The following is a 15,241-nucleotide window of genomic DNA, read 5'->3' on the forward strand; positions in this document are numbered from 1 at the left end:
TGGTTATCTCTTCTCCATTGATTTTCCCTCAGATTTAATTTTAAAATTTACCATTTTCCCCTTTTCTGGACTCCCTGCTAGAATTTTCATCTTCCATGATGCTGATAGTTATATTGACCTTTCTAAAACATATATTTTGCCCTCCTTCCACAATTTCAGTCCAGTATGTGGTGTCCAAAATGTGCTGTGTCACTCTCTAGATGTCAGGAACAAAACATTAGAATTTTTATATCTGTTCATTCTATCTCCTATGTTCCTAATTTTCAATTTGCGTATGTTTCATCAGTTATAATATTTAATTTATAAAAATAAAGCTCTTTATTTTGGAAACCATACTCATGATGGGGTAAAAATGAAAAGGATCACTGTTTTGTGGAATTCATTAAAGTTTACACAGTTCATGATATTATGTATTGAGCACAATGCAAATAAGCACATTATATTCAGATTGTTCTTTGTTTATATAAAATGGATTTGTTTGAATCTCTTTCCTTATTTTTTAAAGGAGGTCATTTAAGATGATTTCTAAATGTGAATGGAAGAAAAGTTACCTATGTTTTATTAACTATTGAATATGTTGAGCTTTATATTTAAAGTAACTGGACTACAAAAGTAGTACAGCTCAGTAGATTTTCCTGTGAAATAGTATCCCGGTAGCATTGCTGCAAAGTAATATTATGGTTGTAATTATGTTATGAATGGCTCCATCATAGTCCCTGGATTTCTAGACTTCTTGAATCATGAATTTAAAAGGTGACAATATCACATGGAATGATCATGATTCCTGATTTCAAATCTTAAACACATGTGAAAATATATGTGTGCATGCATGTGTGTGTGTGTGTGTGTTTAGAAGTGAACAGAATGTCCTTTGACTTGCTACTTTGGACAGATTTTTAACAGTGTCTTTATAAGTGAAAAACTGCGTCCATACCATTGCCTTTTGAGTCTAAATTATAGCTCCTTATTTAAATTTATCCATATGTGATGTTTATATTAATCATTATCCTAATAAAATCCAAAGTATTTTGTATTCAACATATATAGAAGCAAATTGACCTCATAGAGATTTTTTTAGCTTCTATTTTTATTTATTTAAATTTTCTGGAGACAGAAATGCAACTATCAAGTGATTTTCTCTTACAAAATATAAATGCACAATAATTAGGGACCCAGAGAATTCTGAGAAGCACGGGATTAGCCATGCAGTAATGCGAGCTCACATCTGCAACTAGTATAAAAATGTCACACAGACCTAATTCTGCTTCAATGCAAATGAAATTTGTTTCTGAGCATTTCAGTGTGGAAATAAATTGGTGACTGTGTTTGTTTAAACCCATTTACTACTTAATTTTTTATTTTATATTTTTCAACTAGGCTACTGGGGAAATAATGCACCTGTGCAGATTTATACTGCTATAAATTTGTGATTTGCAGCTACAAAAGTATTTCAATATTGCCTAGTGATCCTTCTATTTCTTCCTAATGAACATTCTCTCACATTTTCCTCACTGTTCACTTCAAGTCTTGTCCATTCTTGTCTTTCTTTCAAACTCACCATTTCCCTAATTGTCCCCTATTTTACAAAGAAAATAGAAGATCCCACAAGGTAAAATCCTCAGATTTCTTCCACCACAGTCACAACCTTAATAATCTACAATAAACTTCTTTCTTTTCTCCTACTTGAACTGTATTCATTGACATATATTTTCTTCCATACTGCTTTATTATCTCCCTATGTATACTTTCCTCATGATTTAAACAAGATCAAGTCTTTTTCATTTAAAACTATTTTCCAACAACTTCACATACATATTGAAATATTTTAAAAAATGTGATTAATGTAATCAGATTTAGAACTCCAGCCCAGTTTTCTCTCCTATGCTTTCATCTGTATATACCAGAAATCTGAATGTTTCTACAAAGGTATCACTCCAGTACACTTCAAATTTGGTGTATGTTTAAGTGATTGTGACATATCCTTACCCCTTGCCATCTTGTTTCTGTATCTGGTCCTCCTGGATTTCTTTCCCTCTCCGTAGTTAGGTCAGCAGCCTTAAAGACCTTATAATTATATAAGGTATACTATTATATATAATAGTATAATTCTACTATTTCAATATTTCTGGATTCCACCAGTGTTGTTATATTTCTACTGCCTCTGTATTAATCAAGCCATCACTGTTGTTTCTCTAGATTAGTACGACTGACTCCACAAATGTCTCGACTCCCCAATTGTGTCCACCAAGCCATCACCCACCCTTCCAATAAACTGTCATTAAAATAAAATTTGCTGTTACTAATCCCTACATAAAACTTTAAGGTTTTATTTTATAAAAATAAATAAAATAAAATAAAATAAAACCAAGAGGTTCCAAGAGGTTCTCCATTGCCCTCAGATAAAATGTGAGCCCTTGTTGATAATGCCTTCCCCTTCTTAATATAATCTCTCTCTAAATCAAGAGCTTATATTTTATCATGATTTATTTTTCCTCTACACTTAGAAGCTCAACTTCTCTTACTTATTCAGAAGTATCCAATGTCATGCTCATCTCAAATCTTTAGATAGATATTTTCTACTAGAATACTCTTCCCTTGACAGTTTTCCCAGGTGATTTCACTTTACTGTTCAAGCTTTCTCTTGTGTCCTATTAATGTCCCTGCTACATATTCTCATAGTTCTCTAAACTATTATTTTCATAATTAATGATGTTGCTTGCCTAATAATTCTGTTTCCTTCATTAAGTTCTTAGTTTTTCACGTTGATATTGTTTCACTTGGTCACTGATGAATTCCTTAGCATATTACTTTGCACATAGATCGGGATCACATATATTTGTTTAAAGTATTCTTAAATCTTAGCAAGATTATTCATTTATATTCAGAAGTTATGACTAACATATTTGAAATGAACATGATCATTCATAACTTTTAATTCTAGGAAAGTTATAATTTTACCTTTTCCATATGCATATTTTAAGGTAATATATTACTTATATGAATTTATATTTTATAGATTTATAATACTTACAACTGAATTTTAAAAGAGGAAATTTACAACTCAAATTTAATTTCTTTTTTTTAAAAGATTTTATTTATCCATTTGACAGAGAGAGAGAGAGAGCACAAGCAGGGGGAGTGGCAGAGGAAGAAGCAGGCTCCCCGCTGATCAGCGAGTCAGATGTGGGGCTCTATCCCAGGACCCTGGGATCATGACCTGTGTCAAAACCAAGAGTCAGACCCTAAACCAACTGTGCCACCCAGGCATCCCCAAATTTAATTTCTACATGATCTAGAATGGTCATTAAGAAATTGGACTTGGGACACCTGGGTGGCACAGTTGTTTAAGGGTCTGACTCTTGATTTTGGTTCAGGTTGTGATCTAGGGTCCTGAGCTCAACACCCCTCCTCCACTCTGTGCTCAGCATGGAGTCTGCTTAAGTTTTTCTCTCCCTCTCCTTCTGCCCCCCCCACCGTGCTCTCTCTCTCTAAAATAAATAAATCTCAAAAAAAATCAGACTTAACATAAATATTTTATATGAATTAACAAATTAATTACATCATATAATGACATAGATCATTTAACAATATTTAATTGACAGTCAAGGTATAGTTAAAAACAGTGGGATTTTGAATCTGACAAACCTGGATTTTAATCCAAGACATGACACTTACTTGCTGAGCGAAATTGGACAATAACAAAACAAAAAACTATCATTTATTGAATGGCTTGTGTATTCTTATATAGTCTAACTCAATCTTCAATACTACTGTGTTAATTTAATACTTCTATATTAATTTCTTTAAATGAACATATTTAATATAATATATTCTTCTCTATATGAGTCTGAAGGGAATTAAAACCCATTTGGCCTTAAACTGTGATGATTACAGGTTTTTTTAAAGATTTTATTTATTTATTTTGAGAGAAAGAGTGCATGCATAAGTGGAGAGGTTGGGAGAAGGGTAGAGACACAGGGCGAGAGAGAATCTCAAGCAAATCCCATGCTGAGAGGGACTCAGGGCTTGATCTCACAACTGAGATCATGACCTGAGTGGAAATCAAGACTTGGAGGCTTAACCAACTAAGCCACCCAAGCACTCTTATGGTTTTTATTATTAATCAAGTACTGGAGTGATTTACACTGAGAAAACCCTCAATGAGTTGTAGTTACTTTTTTTTTTTTTTAATTGGGTCAATATTAAATCTCAAAAATCTCTGGTTTTTTTTGTTTTGTTTTGTTTTGTTTTGTTGTTTTGTTTTTGGTGGTTTTTTTGTTTGTTTTGTTTTGTTTTGCCTCTGGGAGTAATGATGCCTTCCAGACAGAATTAATCCCACCCACCCACCCCCCCACACACACCAGTGGTGTGTGATGAAAGAGAAGTCAGTACCATACAACTTCTATTTATCATCCTTGCATTATTCCATTTTACACTTCCTTTTCCTTCTTTGCCTACTATACTCCCACATTTCTGCAGAAGTTGGGTGAAGTGTCATTCTGAGTTTAATCGTTTACGTGACAAAATTTTCTAGAATATCTTGTATATCTGGGAGTTCCCACCTCCTGGATTAGAGGAACATGATTTGTCACCAACAGGTACATTATAGCTTATATTTATATGAAAATATTACATGAACATTATATTTAAATCATTTTTGTTCTTATTTTATGGATGGTGTTTTTAAAGTGTTCTAAACCTAATCAAGAGGAATACTTATATCTGAAGAAAATTAAAGCCACCCATAAAAGAAGGATCTTGATTATTCCTGTATTTCAGTTTTGTTGAAGCTTGGTGTAAAGAGAACATACAAAATACTGCAGTAAATTGCTGGTTTAATTATGTAACAAAACCAAAACATTTCAGAAGCACATAACTCTATAGACAAGGATGAGATGCAGCATATCTTCACCACATTTTTTCTGGCCTTGTTTCACAAACAAGTTACCTAGATGGTGGCGGCACAGTCCTTACAGAAACCAGCTTAGAATTGTCTATATCTTTAAGTAACTTAGGAAAAACATCACTAATAGTGTATATTTCTATGTTTAAAGGGATATTTAAACCAGGTGAACTCCACTGTTGATCAAAATCCACTGTCACCAATCCATTTGTATTTTGGGATTAGAAGAAAAGCCAGTTCCCAGGATCCTTGAACAAAATCTCTGCTTGGAAATTTTCAGCAATGCTAAAATCCATTTTGCAGCAATTCTTTATGACACTTTCATGACTATAAAATACGATTGCCCAAAATGATTAACAAGTCAATTATGCTTCTGAGCCTAGTGGTTCTTCATAGCACATTTAAAAATGGAAAAACAACATGTAAATGGCAATTTGTGCAAGAATGGCATATACAGCCATTATCATATGTGGTGAATTGGACACTAACAGAAAACATCTGCATGGACTTCCATGGAGATTGCTGGTTTGGGGATGTAAATACTAAAATGAATACTTCAGGCAATCAAGTTGTTTCCCAGATTTGCCCTTTGCAAATTCAATTGGGAGACATCCTTGTAATTTCTTCTGAACCATCTCTTCAGTCTCCAGAAATAAATTTGATGAGTGTTTCTGAAGCATCATTCATTGACTGTCTGCAGAACACCACAACTGAAGATCAGTTACTTTTTGGTTGCAAACTAAAAGGAATGCATACTGTTAATTCTCGGTGGTTGAGGATTGGGACACATTATTTTATCACAGTAACAGCAAGTGGTCCATCGCTTTGTCACCTGGGGCTACGACTAAATGTGACAGTGAAAGAGCAGTTCCGCCAGAAATCTCTGAGTTCAGAATTTTGCTCTGGGCACGGTAAATGTCTTACTGAAGTTTGGAGCAAGACATACAGCTGCCATTGCCAGCCTCCATTTTCTGGAAAATGTTGCCAGGAACTTGATGTGTGTTCTTATAAGCCATGTGAAAATAATGGCATTTGCATTAATAAAAGAGGATAATGGAATGAGCAAGGATATAAATGCATCTGTCACAGACCATTTAAAGGTAAGATTAATTTTTTAAAAAAATAACATAATTCGGGATGCCTGGGTGGCTCAGTTGGTTAAGCACCTGCCTTCGGCTCAGGTCATGATCCCAGGGTCCTGGGATAGAGTCCCCATTGTGCTCCTTGCTCAGCAGGGAGCCTGCTTCTCCCTCTGTCTGCCACTCCCCCTGCTTGTGCTCTCTCTCTCTCTCTCTGACAAATAAGTAAATAAAATCTTAACAAAAATAATAACATAATTCTATTAAAATAAGAAAATAAACTGAGTTCACAAACTGTTACTTTCCAAAAAACAAACTACATTTCTAAAAAATTTGTAGATTTTTTAGAATGGGCTAAATTTGGAATCTGGACATAAAATTCCTATCAGGCATTCTCTAAAATAATTTTTTTGCTTATTTAAATAACAGGGATTTTTAAAAATGTATATTTTACCCTGAAATACCTATTTTAACATCTTTCTCAACATTCACTCTTAATGTCTCATATATTTAAAAAAAAACACTATCAGAATAGTATTAGTCATAGAATGAAATTTCCAAGCTTATGGTATTTAGTTTGAACAGTATGGTATTTAGTTTAAAAGTCATAGAATGAAATTTCCAAGCTTATGGTATTTAGTTTAAACAGGGTGATAATGTAGGAATTAAGTGTGAATCTGAGCAGAGGAAGATAAAGAGGTGTGTGGTTGTGGGGAAGGCATGAAGTTGCTTGGAAGAATTGGAAAAGAAAAGATAATTGTGAGCCAAGAGCAATGTTCTTTTTTTTTTTTTTTGAGAGAGAGAGAGCACACATGCATGAGACCTGTTGGGGGAGGGCCAGGAGAAGATAGAGAGAGAGAATCTTAAGCAGGTTCCATGCCTGGTGCAGAGCCCAATGTGGGACTCAATCTCATTACCCTGAGGTCATGACCTGAGCCAAAACCAAGAGTAGGTCACTTAACAGACTGAGCCACCCAGCTGCCCAAGAGCAATGTTTTTAATGGATGTTGATGTGGCTCTATAAAGTGATTAATAGATAAGAGTGGAAAGGAAGGAAAGAACTTGATATAATTGATAAACTTGGTTATAATAAACTAAATGAGAGGCAATGATGAGGAAAGGTTGTAAAAAAAAAAAGGACATTTGGTTAGTAGATGAAGCCAGCAATCTAAAAACAATGTGAACTATGCTACCTGAGACTGAAGTGAGGATTTAAGGGAAAATCAACTATCACTACTTGAAAGTTTACTAGGGAATTTGGGTCATCAGAGGGAAATGAAGAGAAATATAGTGAAAAATTTAATCTATAGGAACTCATGAAAGAGTTTCTTTTACTGGGAATTTAGAGACCTGGCATAGAGAGTTACAAAGGTAATGGGTAAAACAAGGAAGAGCTAGAAAAGGGAATTGCTTGATGCATTTTGTAATGATAGTATGGGAAAACAAATAACAGATTGGTAGTACATTTTGGTCAAGAGAGAGGAAAGAGGGTGAGCATTAGATATGATAGAAAGATGAGGCTCAGAGATACAACTGTAGATTTTTTTCAGGCAGGCTTTAGGGGACTTCAGAAGGTTTTTCTTCTGTGTGCCTGGGAAGACTATACTGGATCCAAGCTTGAGAAGACTGTATAATAAAATATCCCAATAAACCCTTGTAGGTTCTAAAATTCACCTAAACCAATCTTTCAGAGTAATTTTAGACTCTGTGTTAGAGAAGTAAGTACTAAGACCATTTCAGAAGTTAATCCCAGCAATATCCACTGAACATCCTCTGCCTCTAATTGGGATCAAATTCTCATTTTATTCTTACTGGCATTGGTGAACAAAAATGTAAGTAACCCCAAGTCTTCCTGGAGGTTTTCAGATAATTAAAATTAAGACAGGTCACGGAGTACCTGAGAGGCTCAGTTGGTTAAGCATCTGCTTTCTGCTCAGGTCATGATCCCAGGACCCAGGGATCTAGCCCTGTGGCAGGCTCCCTGCTCTGCGTGGAGTCTGCTTCTCCCTCTGCCCCTCCCCTTGCTCGTGCTCTCTCTCTCACTCTTTCTCTCAAATAAATAAATGAATAAAATCTTTTAAAAAAATAAAATTAAATTAAGGCAGGTCAGCAAAAAAGTGAAAGCAGTCAAATTGCTGATTTGGGGTGATGAAAAAGCAATTTAATTGAGAGATCCTAAAGCATACATTTTAGTTTGTCCAAAGTATTTTAAACAGTGTTTAGTTAGAAAATTTCTACCATCTATCGGAATATTAATTGGCATATATGTCATATGTCATATGTCATAGAATGCTATTTCAATGATTTTATCTTAGTTGTATACTAAGGTTGTTTGTTTTTACCCAATGTTTGTTTGTTTATTTATTAGAAACACAGCCATAGATAATTTAAATCATTAAATGTTAAATACCATAATACTGAGCATATAGCATAATACCACTTTATAATAATTGTTTCAATTTTAAGTCTCAGATGATACAGAAATATGTAGAATTACCAAAGAAATTGAGAATATTAACTGTATTAATTTGCTAGTGATGCCGTAACAAAGTACCGTAGTTTGAGTGGCTTCAACAACAGAAATTTATTTTCTCGCATTCTAGAGGTTAAATGTTAGAGATCAAAGTATCATGTAAGCAAGAATGGTTTCTTCTGAGGCCTCACTCCCTGGTCTGTAGATAGCCGTGTTCTCCCTGTGTCTTCCCTCTGTATGTGTCTGTATGACCAAAATTTTTCTTCTTATGAGGACATCAGTCACATTAGATTAGGACCCACCTTAATGACCTCATTTAATCTTTATTACCTCTCTAAAGATCCTGTTTCCAAATACAGTCACACTATGAGGTCCTGGAAGTTAGGATTTTAAATATGAATTTTGAGGGCTCACAACTTAGCCCATTACACTAAGATTGAAATAGGATATGTCCTATTGAACATTCTCTTGTTAATTTAGTTTTTGTACATGGAAATATTTGGCACATAATTATATTTACCTAAATTTTTATTGTGTTGGGGTTGTTTGGAGGTAAATGAAGGAAGAAGAGTTCTGTATTATTGTGGCAGGGCTGTCAGTCTATAAAGAATTTGAAAGGAATCAATGCTGCTTACAAATTAAATTAAGGATTCAGTTAAAATGGAGGGGTGGCTGGCCTATTGCTAAATTATAAGCAACTGTTTTATAGTAACATGTGTCCATTTGCCATGCCCTGGAATTTTCTAGGCACATTCCTCTACAAAGGATATTATGAGCTGATTAACTGCATAGAAAATATGCTATGAAAGGTTATGGTATGTGATATTGTAGGACCACAATAGTTTATATTAGTGAGATTTGGAAACCTGATAGAACAGATAGGGCAAAAAAATGTAGAGTTTAGAACTTGGTGCATAATTTCTGAGAATCCAAGTAGCCTTTTCTCTTTTTCTCCCCCATAATTTCAGATTTTATTTTATTATTTTATTTTATTATATTGTGAAAAGAACACTTAATATGACATCTACCCTCTTAATAAATTTTTAACTGTACAATAAAGAATTGTTGACAGTACACACAATGTTGTATAGCATATCTTGCTTGACTAAAACTTTATGACCAGGTTTCTCTTCAAATAGTGTCAATTTTTTACATTTTTCTCTTTTGAATTATCACTTTGGCTAGGTGATAGGGCTAAGACACAATATACTTTGGAATATGTCACTTTGTAAATTCCACTGCAGGACTACCACTGTATGTTGAAGAACTGATATGTACATATATTAATATTATCTAATGTCAAAACATGATTAACAAATTAAAATTATCATGAAAATCATCTAAAGCTCAAATATCAACAATCAGAAAAATATTTGAATACTGTAGTGTGGGTCGGAAGATGGAAAAAGCTTATTGAAGATGTCAAGCTGATTGAAATTAATTTTTATTTCAATTTAAATACATCATCATGAAGTTTTATTTATTATTTTATTATTTTATTAATTAATTTATTTATTTAGAGCACTAGAGTAGGGGGAAGGGCAGAGGGGAAGGAAGGGAATTTCAAGCAGACTCTGTGCTGAGCACAAGCCCGATGCAGACCTCAATTCCATGACCCTGACGTGAGCTGAAATCAAGAGTGGGTCACTTAACAGACTGAACAACCCAGATGCCCCTTATTTCTTAATTAGAGTTACATTTGACAAAATTTTGATCATCATTATTAAAGGAATTTGAGGAAAATTAGTGACCGTAGTTAACTATATACAGTGTAAATATTTTTAATCTAATTGAAAAATTAATTTTCTTTCATTTGAATAGGCATAAATTGTTCAGAAGTTATTGGCCAATGTCAGTCATGTATCTGTTCCATGGGAATTGTGGCAATATTACTATAAATAATTTCATCTGTGAATGTGGTGAACCATTTTCAGGTAAAAAATGCACATGTGTATGTATGTATATATGCATGCATACAAATCATTTTAATTTTTGTCTTATTTGCTTCAAATTAAATTTGAAATGTTTAATTATTGAAAAATGCAATTTTAGAGGTTCTACACTCTGAATACATTTTAGGGACATGTTTAATCAGTTTGGTTAGCAATTAAATGATCCTGCTAAATATTCCATATAAGACAAGTTTTGGACACCAGTTGACAAGTTTTTCACCATGATAAAATATATTTTGTTCTTAAGTTCTAAAATATTTTTAGACATAGTGCACATAATTTGCATAATTTTGCACATTTTGCACATACTTTGCATAATTATATCTAACTTATTTCCTTATGTAACGTCATTACAGACAAATCCCATTTTATGAAGAGTAAAAATTTTTTATTTCTTCTCAAATGAATTTAAAGATGTGGAATGAAATCACTGTTTAAATCAATACTTTCTTAACTATTGATTAAATGTTTAAATAATGAAAATATGTTTAAACCATTCTAGTCTCATCTTTAAACTCTTCTACAGTTTCACATTTTCTGGGAAATATAACTAATTATCAGTGTATCTGACCCTCTTCAAAATGCCTTTAAGCAGTGGTGTCTCCAGCCACAATTAGAAGACACCTACAGACTCCTTTTGTGAGAGTACAACAAAAAGATGCATGTCTTCCAAATTACAGAGAATGGTAATATCTCTTAGTGTTTCTCTTGCAGGTCCTTCCACCTAACTCCATTGAGGGAGATTTGAAATTTTGGTAGAATACATTAACCACTGTCCCATATTTAACAAGTGTTGGTAGTAATGCAGGCAATAAAGATTCTAATAACTATCTTTAAAAAAAAAATCTTTTCAGGTCTTTTATCCCTCAAGTCTTCTTGTTCCTTGAAAGAGGTTATGAGTTGAAAGATTTATACAGTAATTTACTGTATCCTGCATATGTATGAAAACCATATAATTTATCTTTCCAGACCATGACATTTTTGAGCAAAAGAGGTAGCTAAAAACAGTTACAATTATATAATATTTGAAATATTTATCTATTGACCTGCAAATTGGTTTAATTAAATAGGCAGACACATAAAGTAGTCCTATTCAAAAATTATTTTTAATAAAATTATTTTCAAAGAAGATAATTATAACTTGATCTTCAGTCTCTGCAGATCAAAGGAAATTTTAAAACATACTTTTTATTGATTATCTGAACATTACAAAACAATATAAGCAGAAACTGTGTTTAGCCATATTTATCTCTAAATAATATGTTGCTAATACTTTTCTGAAGAATAAATATTTGTAATGTGGTCTTATTATTTTATTTTTTATAAAGTTATACCCTCATCAAAGTTGCATTTATGATTAATAAATTTGAAATTGTTAATGCCTTCAGTTGACTCCTAACTATGCCATTCTTAATTGAGGACATTTTCACTGAACTGTTGAGGTTCGTGTTAATCTCAAAAGAAATCTGCTAAGTGGAATGTAGTCTCAATTCAATTTTTTGTATAAAATACAAAAATCAGTTTTTTAATAGGAGCCATATTTTTATTCTGTTCAGTATTATTTTCTTTGACAAACATCACTTTAAAAGAAAAACCTCATGAAATAAATGATCTTCACATATCATTCCTTTGAATGTTTGACTAATTTTAGGTGCTGCAAAGTTGTAAGGCTTCTCAATTTATTTTCATTATGTTCTGGTACATAAATTTACCCATAAAATATAGGATCCTCCTCAAATATTGCTTCCCACAAGTCCAGTTATTCCAGAGCACAGATATAGTGTTTATAATATTATACACTTCTAACTTATTGAATATGTTCAGTATCTCTGTTGTGTTATGCAGGAATACATTTTAATCACTTTTTAAAAATAAGGACTACTCACTAAAACTTTCAAAAACTGATTTTTTGTGTGCTTAATTTATTAAGTTGTTTGATTACATGCTTGTTATGGTTCTGAGCAAAATGGACCAAAATTTAGATGATTCTTTCAACTATACATTCTGTTTCAATTATGTGAATATCACTAGTTTGGATTAAAATGTGAATTATGTGTGCACTATAATAAATTCCAAGTGTATTTCTTTCTCATCCTTTTTTCAACCTAATTCCATCTTTTTCTCAACTTAATCAAAATGATGTATACATCATGATATACTTAACAAAATTTTTATTTATAATTTTAACACAAGAACAAATAACTTTATCTTTGAACAACTTACTGAATTTTCGAAAGCATTCCTAATATCATATCTTGCATTCAAAAGAATAAACATGAAAAGCTTTATTATAATTCAATTAATTGGATGGAAAAATCAAACCATTGTTGAAATTAACTGCTAATTTACTTAAGCCTCTAATTTTACTAATATCAAGCAGCTGGCATCTTTTAACTGTGTGCGAAGTTATTGTGTTAATTCAGCTGACACGTTTATATAACTATCATTTTACTCATATATGTACAGAGAAACTTGCAATAGAAAATGAGAGAAATCATTTTGGGACGGTCACTTGATGTAAATGAAAAGACATTCTTCACAGAGTAATATATAAGAATACCTTCGGCATCTGCACCTGATTCATCATTGGAAGGCAGTCTTCTAAGATAATTACTAACCTTTAAGATACATGCTGATGGTTCTTCAACTAATGTGTATCTTCTGGTTTTCATATAGTCAATGATACCAGTAATAGTCTGTGATGGATCATTAATAGTGACGTAGTATAGGGGCAAACTGCATATTCATTATCAACTTTCTGGGTAAACATAAATTTGAAACTTTTCAATTAAAAATATAAATTGTTTTTTTGGTTCTTTGAAAGAATTAATAAGATCAATAAGCCACTGGCCAGACTTTTCCAAAAGGAAAGAGAAAGGACCCAAATTAATAAAATTATGAATGAAAGGGGAGAGATCACGACTAACAACAAGGAAATAGAAACAATTATTAGAAATTATTATCAACGGGCGCCTGGGTGGCTCAGTTGGTTGGGCGACTGCCTTCGGCTCAGGTCATGATCCTGGAGTCCTGGGATTGAGTCCCGCATCGGGCTCCCTGCTCGGCAGGGAGTCTGCTTCTCCCTCTGACCTTCCCCCCTCTCATGCTCTCTCTCTATCTCATTGTCTCTCAAATGAATAAATAAAATCTTAAAAAAAAAAATTATTATCAACAACTATATGCCAATAAGTTGAGCAACCTGGAGGAAATGGATGCCTTCCTGGAAACCTATAAACTCCCAAAACTGAAATGGGAAGAAATTGGCAACCTGAATAGGCCAATAACCAGTAATGAGATTGAAGCAGTGATCAAAAACCTCCTAAAAAACAAGAGTCCAGGACCTGATGGATTCCCTGGGGAATTCTACCAAACATTCAAAGAAGAAATAATACCTCTCCTCCTGAAGCTGTTTGAAAAAATAGAAAGAGAAGGAAAGCTTCCAGACTCATTCTATGAGGCCAGCAGTACCTTAATCCCCAAACCAGGCAAAGACCCCCAAAAAAGGAGAATTTCACTGATATACCTGATGAATATGGATTCCAAAATCGTCAACAAAATCCTAGCTAATAGGATCCAGCAATACATTAAAAGGATCATCCACCACGATCAAGTGGGATTTATCCCTGGGATATAAAGGTGGTTCAACATTTGCAAATCAATCAATGTGATAGAACACATTAATAAGAGGAGGAAGAAGAACCATATGGTCCTTTCAACTGATGCAGAAAAAGAATTTTAAAAAATACAGCATCCTTTCTTGATTAAAACTCTTCAGAGTATAGGGATAGAGGGAACATTCTTCAAGTTCATAAAATCCATCTATGAAAACCCACAGCAAATATCAGCCTTAATGGGGAAAAGCTGAGAGCCTTTCCCTTAAGATCAGGAACACGTCAAGGATGCCCACTCTCACCACTGTTGTTCAACATAGTACTAGAAGTCCTAGCAACAGCAATCAGACAACAAAAAGAAATAAAAGGTATTTAAATTGGCAAATAAGAAGTCAAACTCTCTCTCTTCGCAGATGAATGATACTTTATGTGGAAAACCCAAAAGACTCCACCCCCAAATTACTAGAACTCATACAGCAATTCAGTAATGTGGCAGGATACAAAATCAATGCACAGAAATCAAGTGCTTTCTTATAAACTAACAATGCAACTGCAGAAAGAGAAATTAGGGAAACGATTCCATTTACAATAACACCAAAAACCATAAGGTAACTTGGAATAAACCTAATCAAAGAAGTAAAAGATCTATACTCTAGGAACTACAGAACACTCATGAAAGAAATTGAAGAGGACACAAAAAGATGGAAAAGCATTCCATGCTCATGGATCAGAAGAATAAACATTGTTAAAATGTCTATGCTACCCAGAGCAATCTATACCTTTAATGCCATCCCGATCAAAATTCCAATGACATTTTTCAAAGTGCTGGAACAAACAATCCTAAAATTTGTATGGAATCAGAAAAGACCCCAAATCACCAAGGAAATGTTGAAAAAGAAAAACAAAGCTGGGGGCATCACATTGCCCGATTTCAAGCTATGTTACAAAGCTGTGATCACCCAGACAGCATGGTACTGGCTCAAAAACAGAATATAGACCAATGGAACAGAATAGAGAACCCAGATATGGACCCTCAACTCTATGGAAAAATAATCTTCGACAAAGCAGGAAAAAAATATGCAATGGAAAAAAACAGTCTCTTCAATAAATGGTGCTGGGAAAATTGGACAGCCACATGCAGAAGACTGAAACTTGACCGTTCTCTAACACCATACACAAAGATAAACTCAAAATGGATGAAAGACCTCAATGTGAGACAGGAA

At 33.5% G+C, this 15,241-nt stretch overlaps 1 protein-coding gene across 1 annotated transcript in view; it reads left to right on the forward strand.

Moving 5' to 3' along the window:
• Window positions 1-5,252: 5,252 nt before the first annotated feature.
• The window catches only part of EYS (eyes shut homolog), a 160,187-nt gene continuing 150,198 nt past the window's right edge, over window positions 5,253-15,241 (forward strand). The window contains 3 exon segments of the mRNA XM_021692127.1: window positions 5,253-6,003; window positions 10,277-10,321; window positions 10,324-10,389. Coding sequence (XP_021547802.1) covers window positions 5,253-6,003; window positions 10,277-10,321; window positions 10,324-10,389 — 862 coding nt within the window.

This window comes from Neomonachus schauinslandi, chromosome 8 (assembly GCF_002201575.2).
Source record: "Neomonachus schauinslandi chromosome 8, ASM220157v2, whole genome shotgun sequence".
Taxonomy (NCBI): domain Eukaryota; kingdom Metazoa; phylum Chordata; class Mammalia; order Carnivora; family Phocidae; genus Neomonachus; species Neomonachus schauinslandi.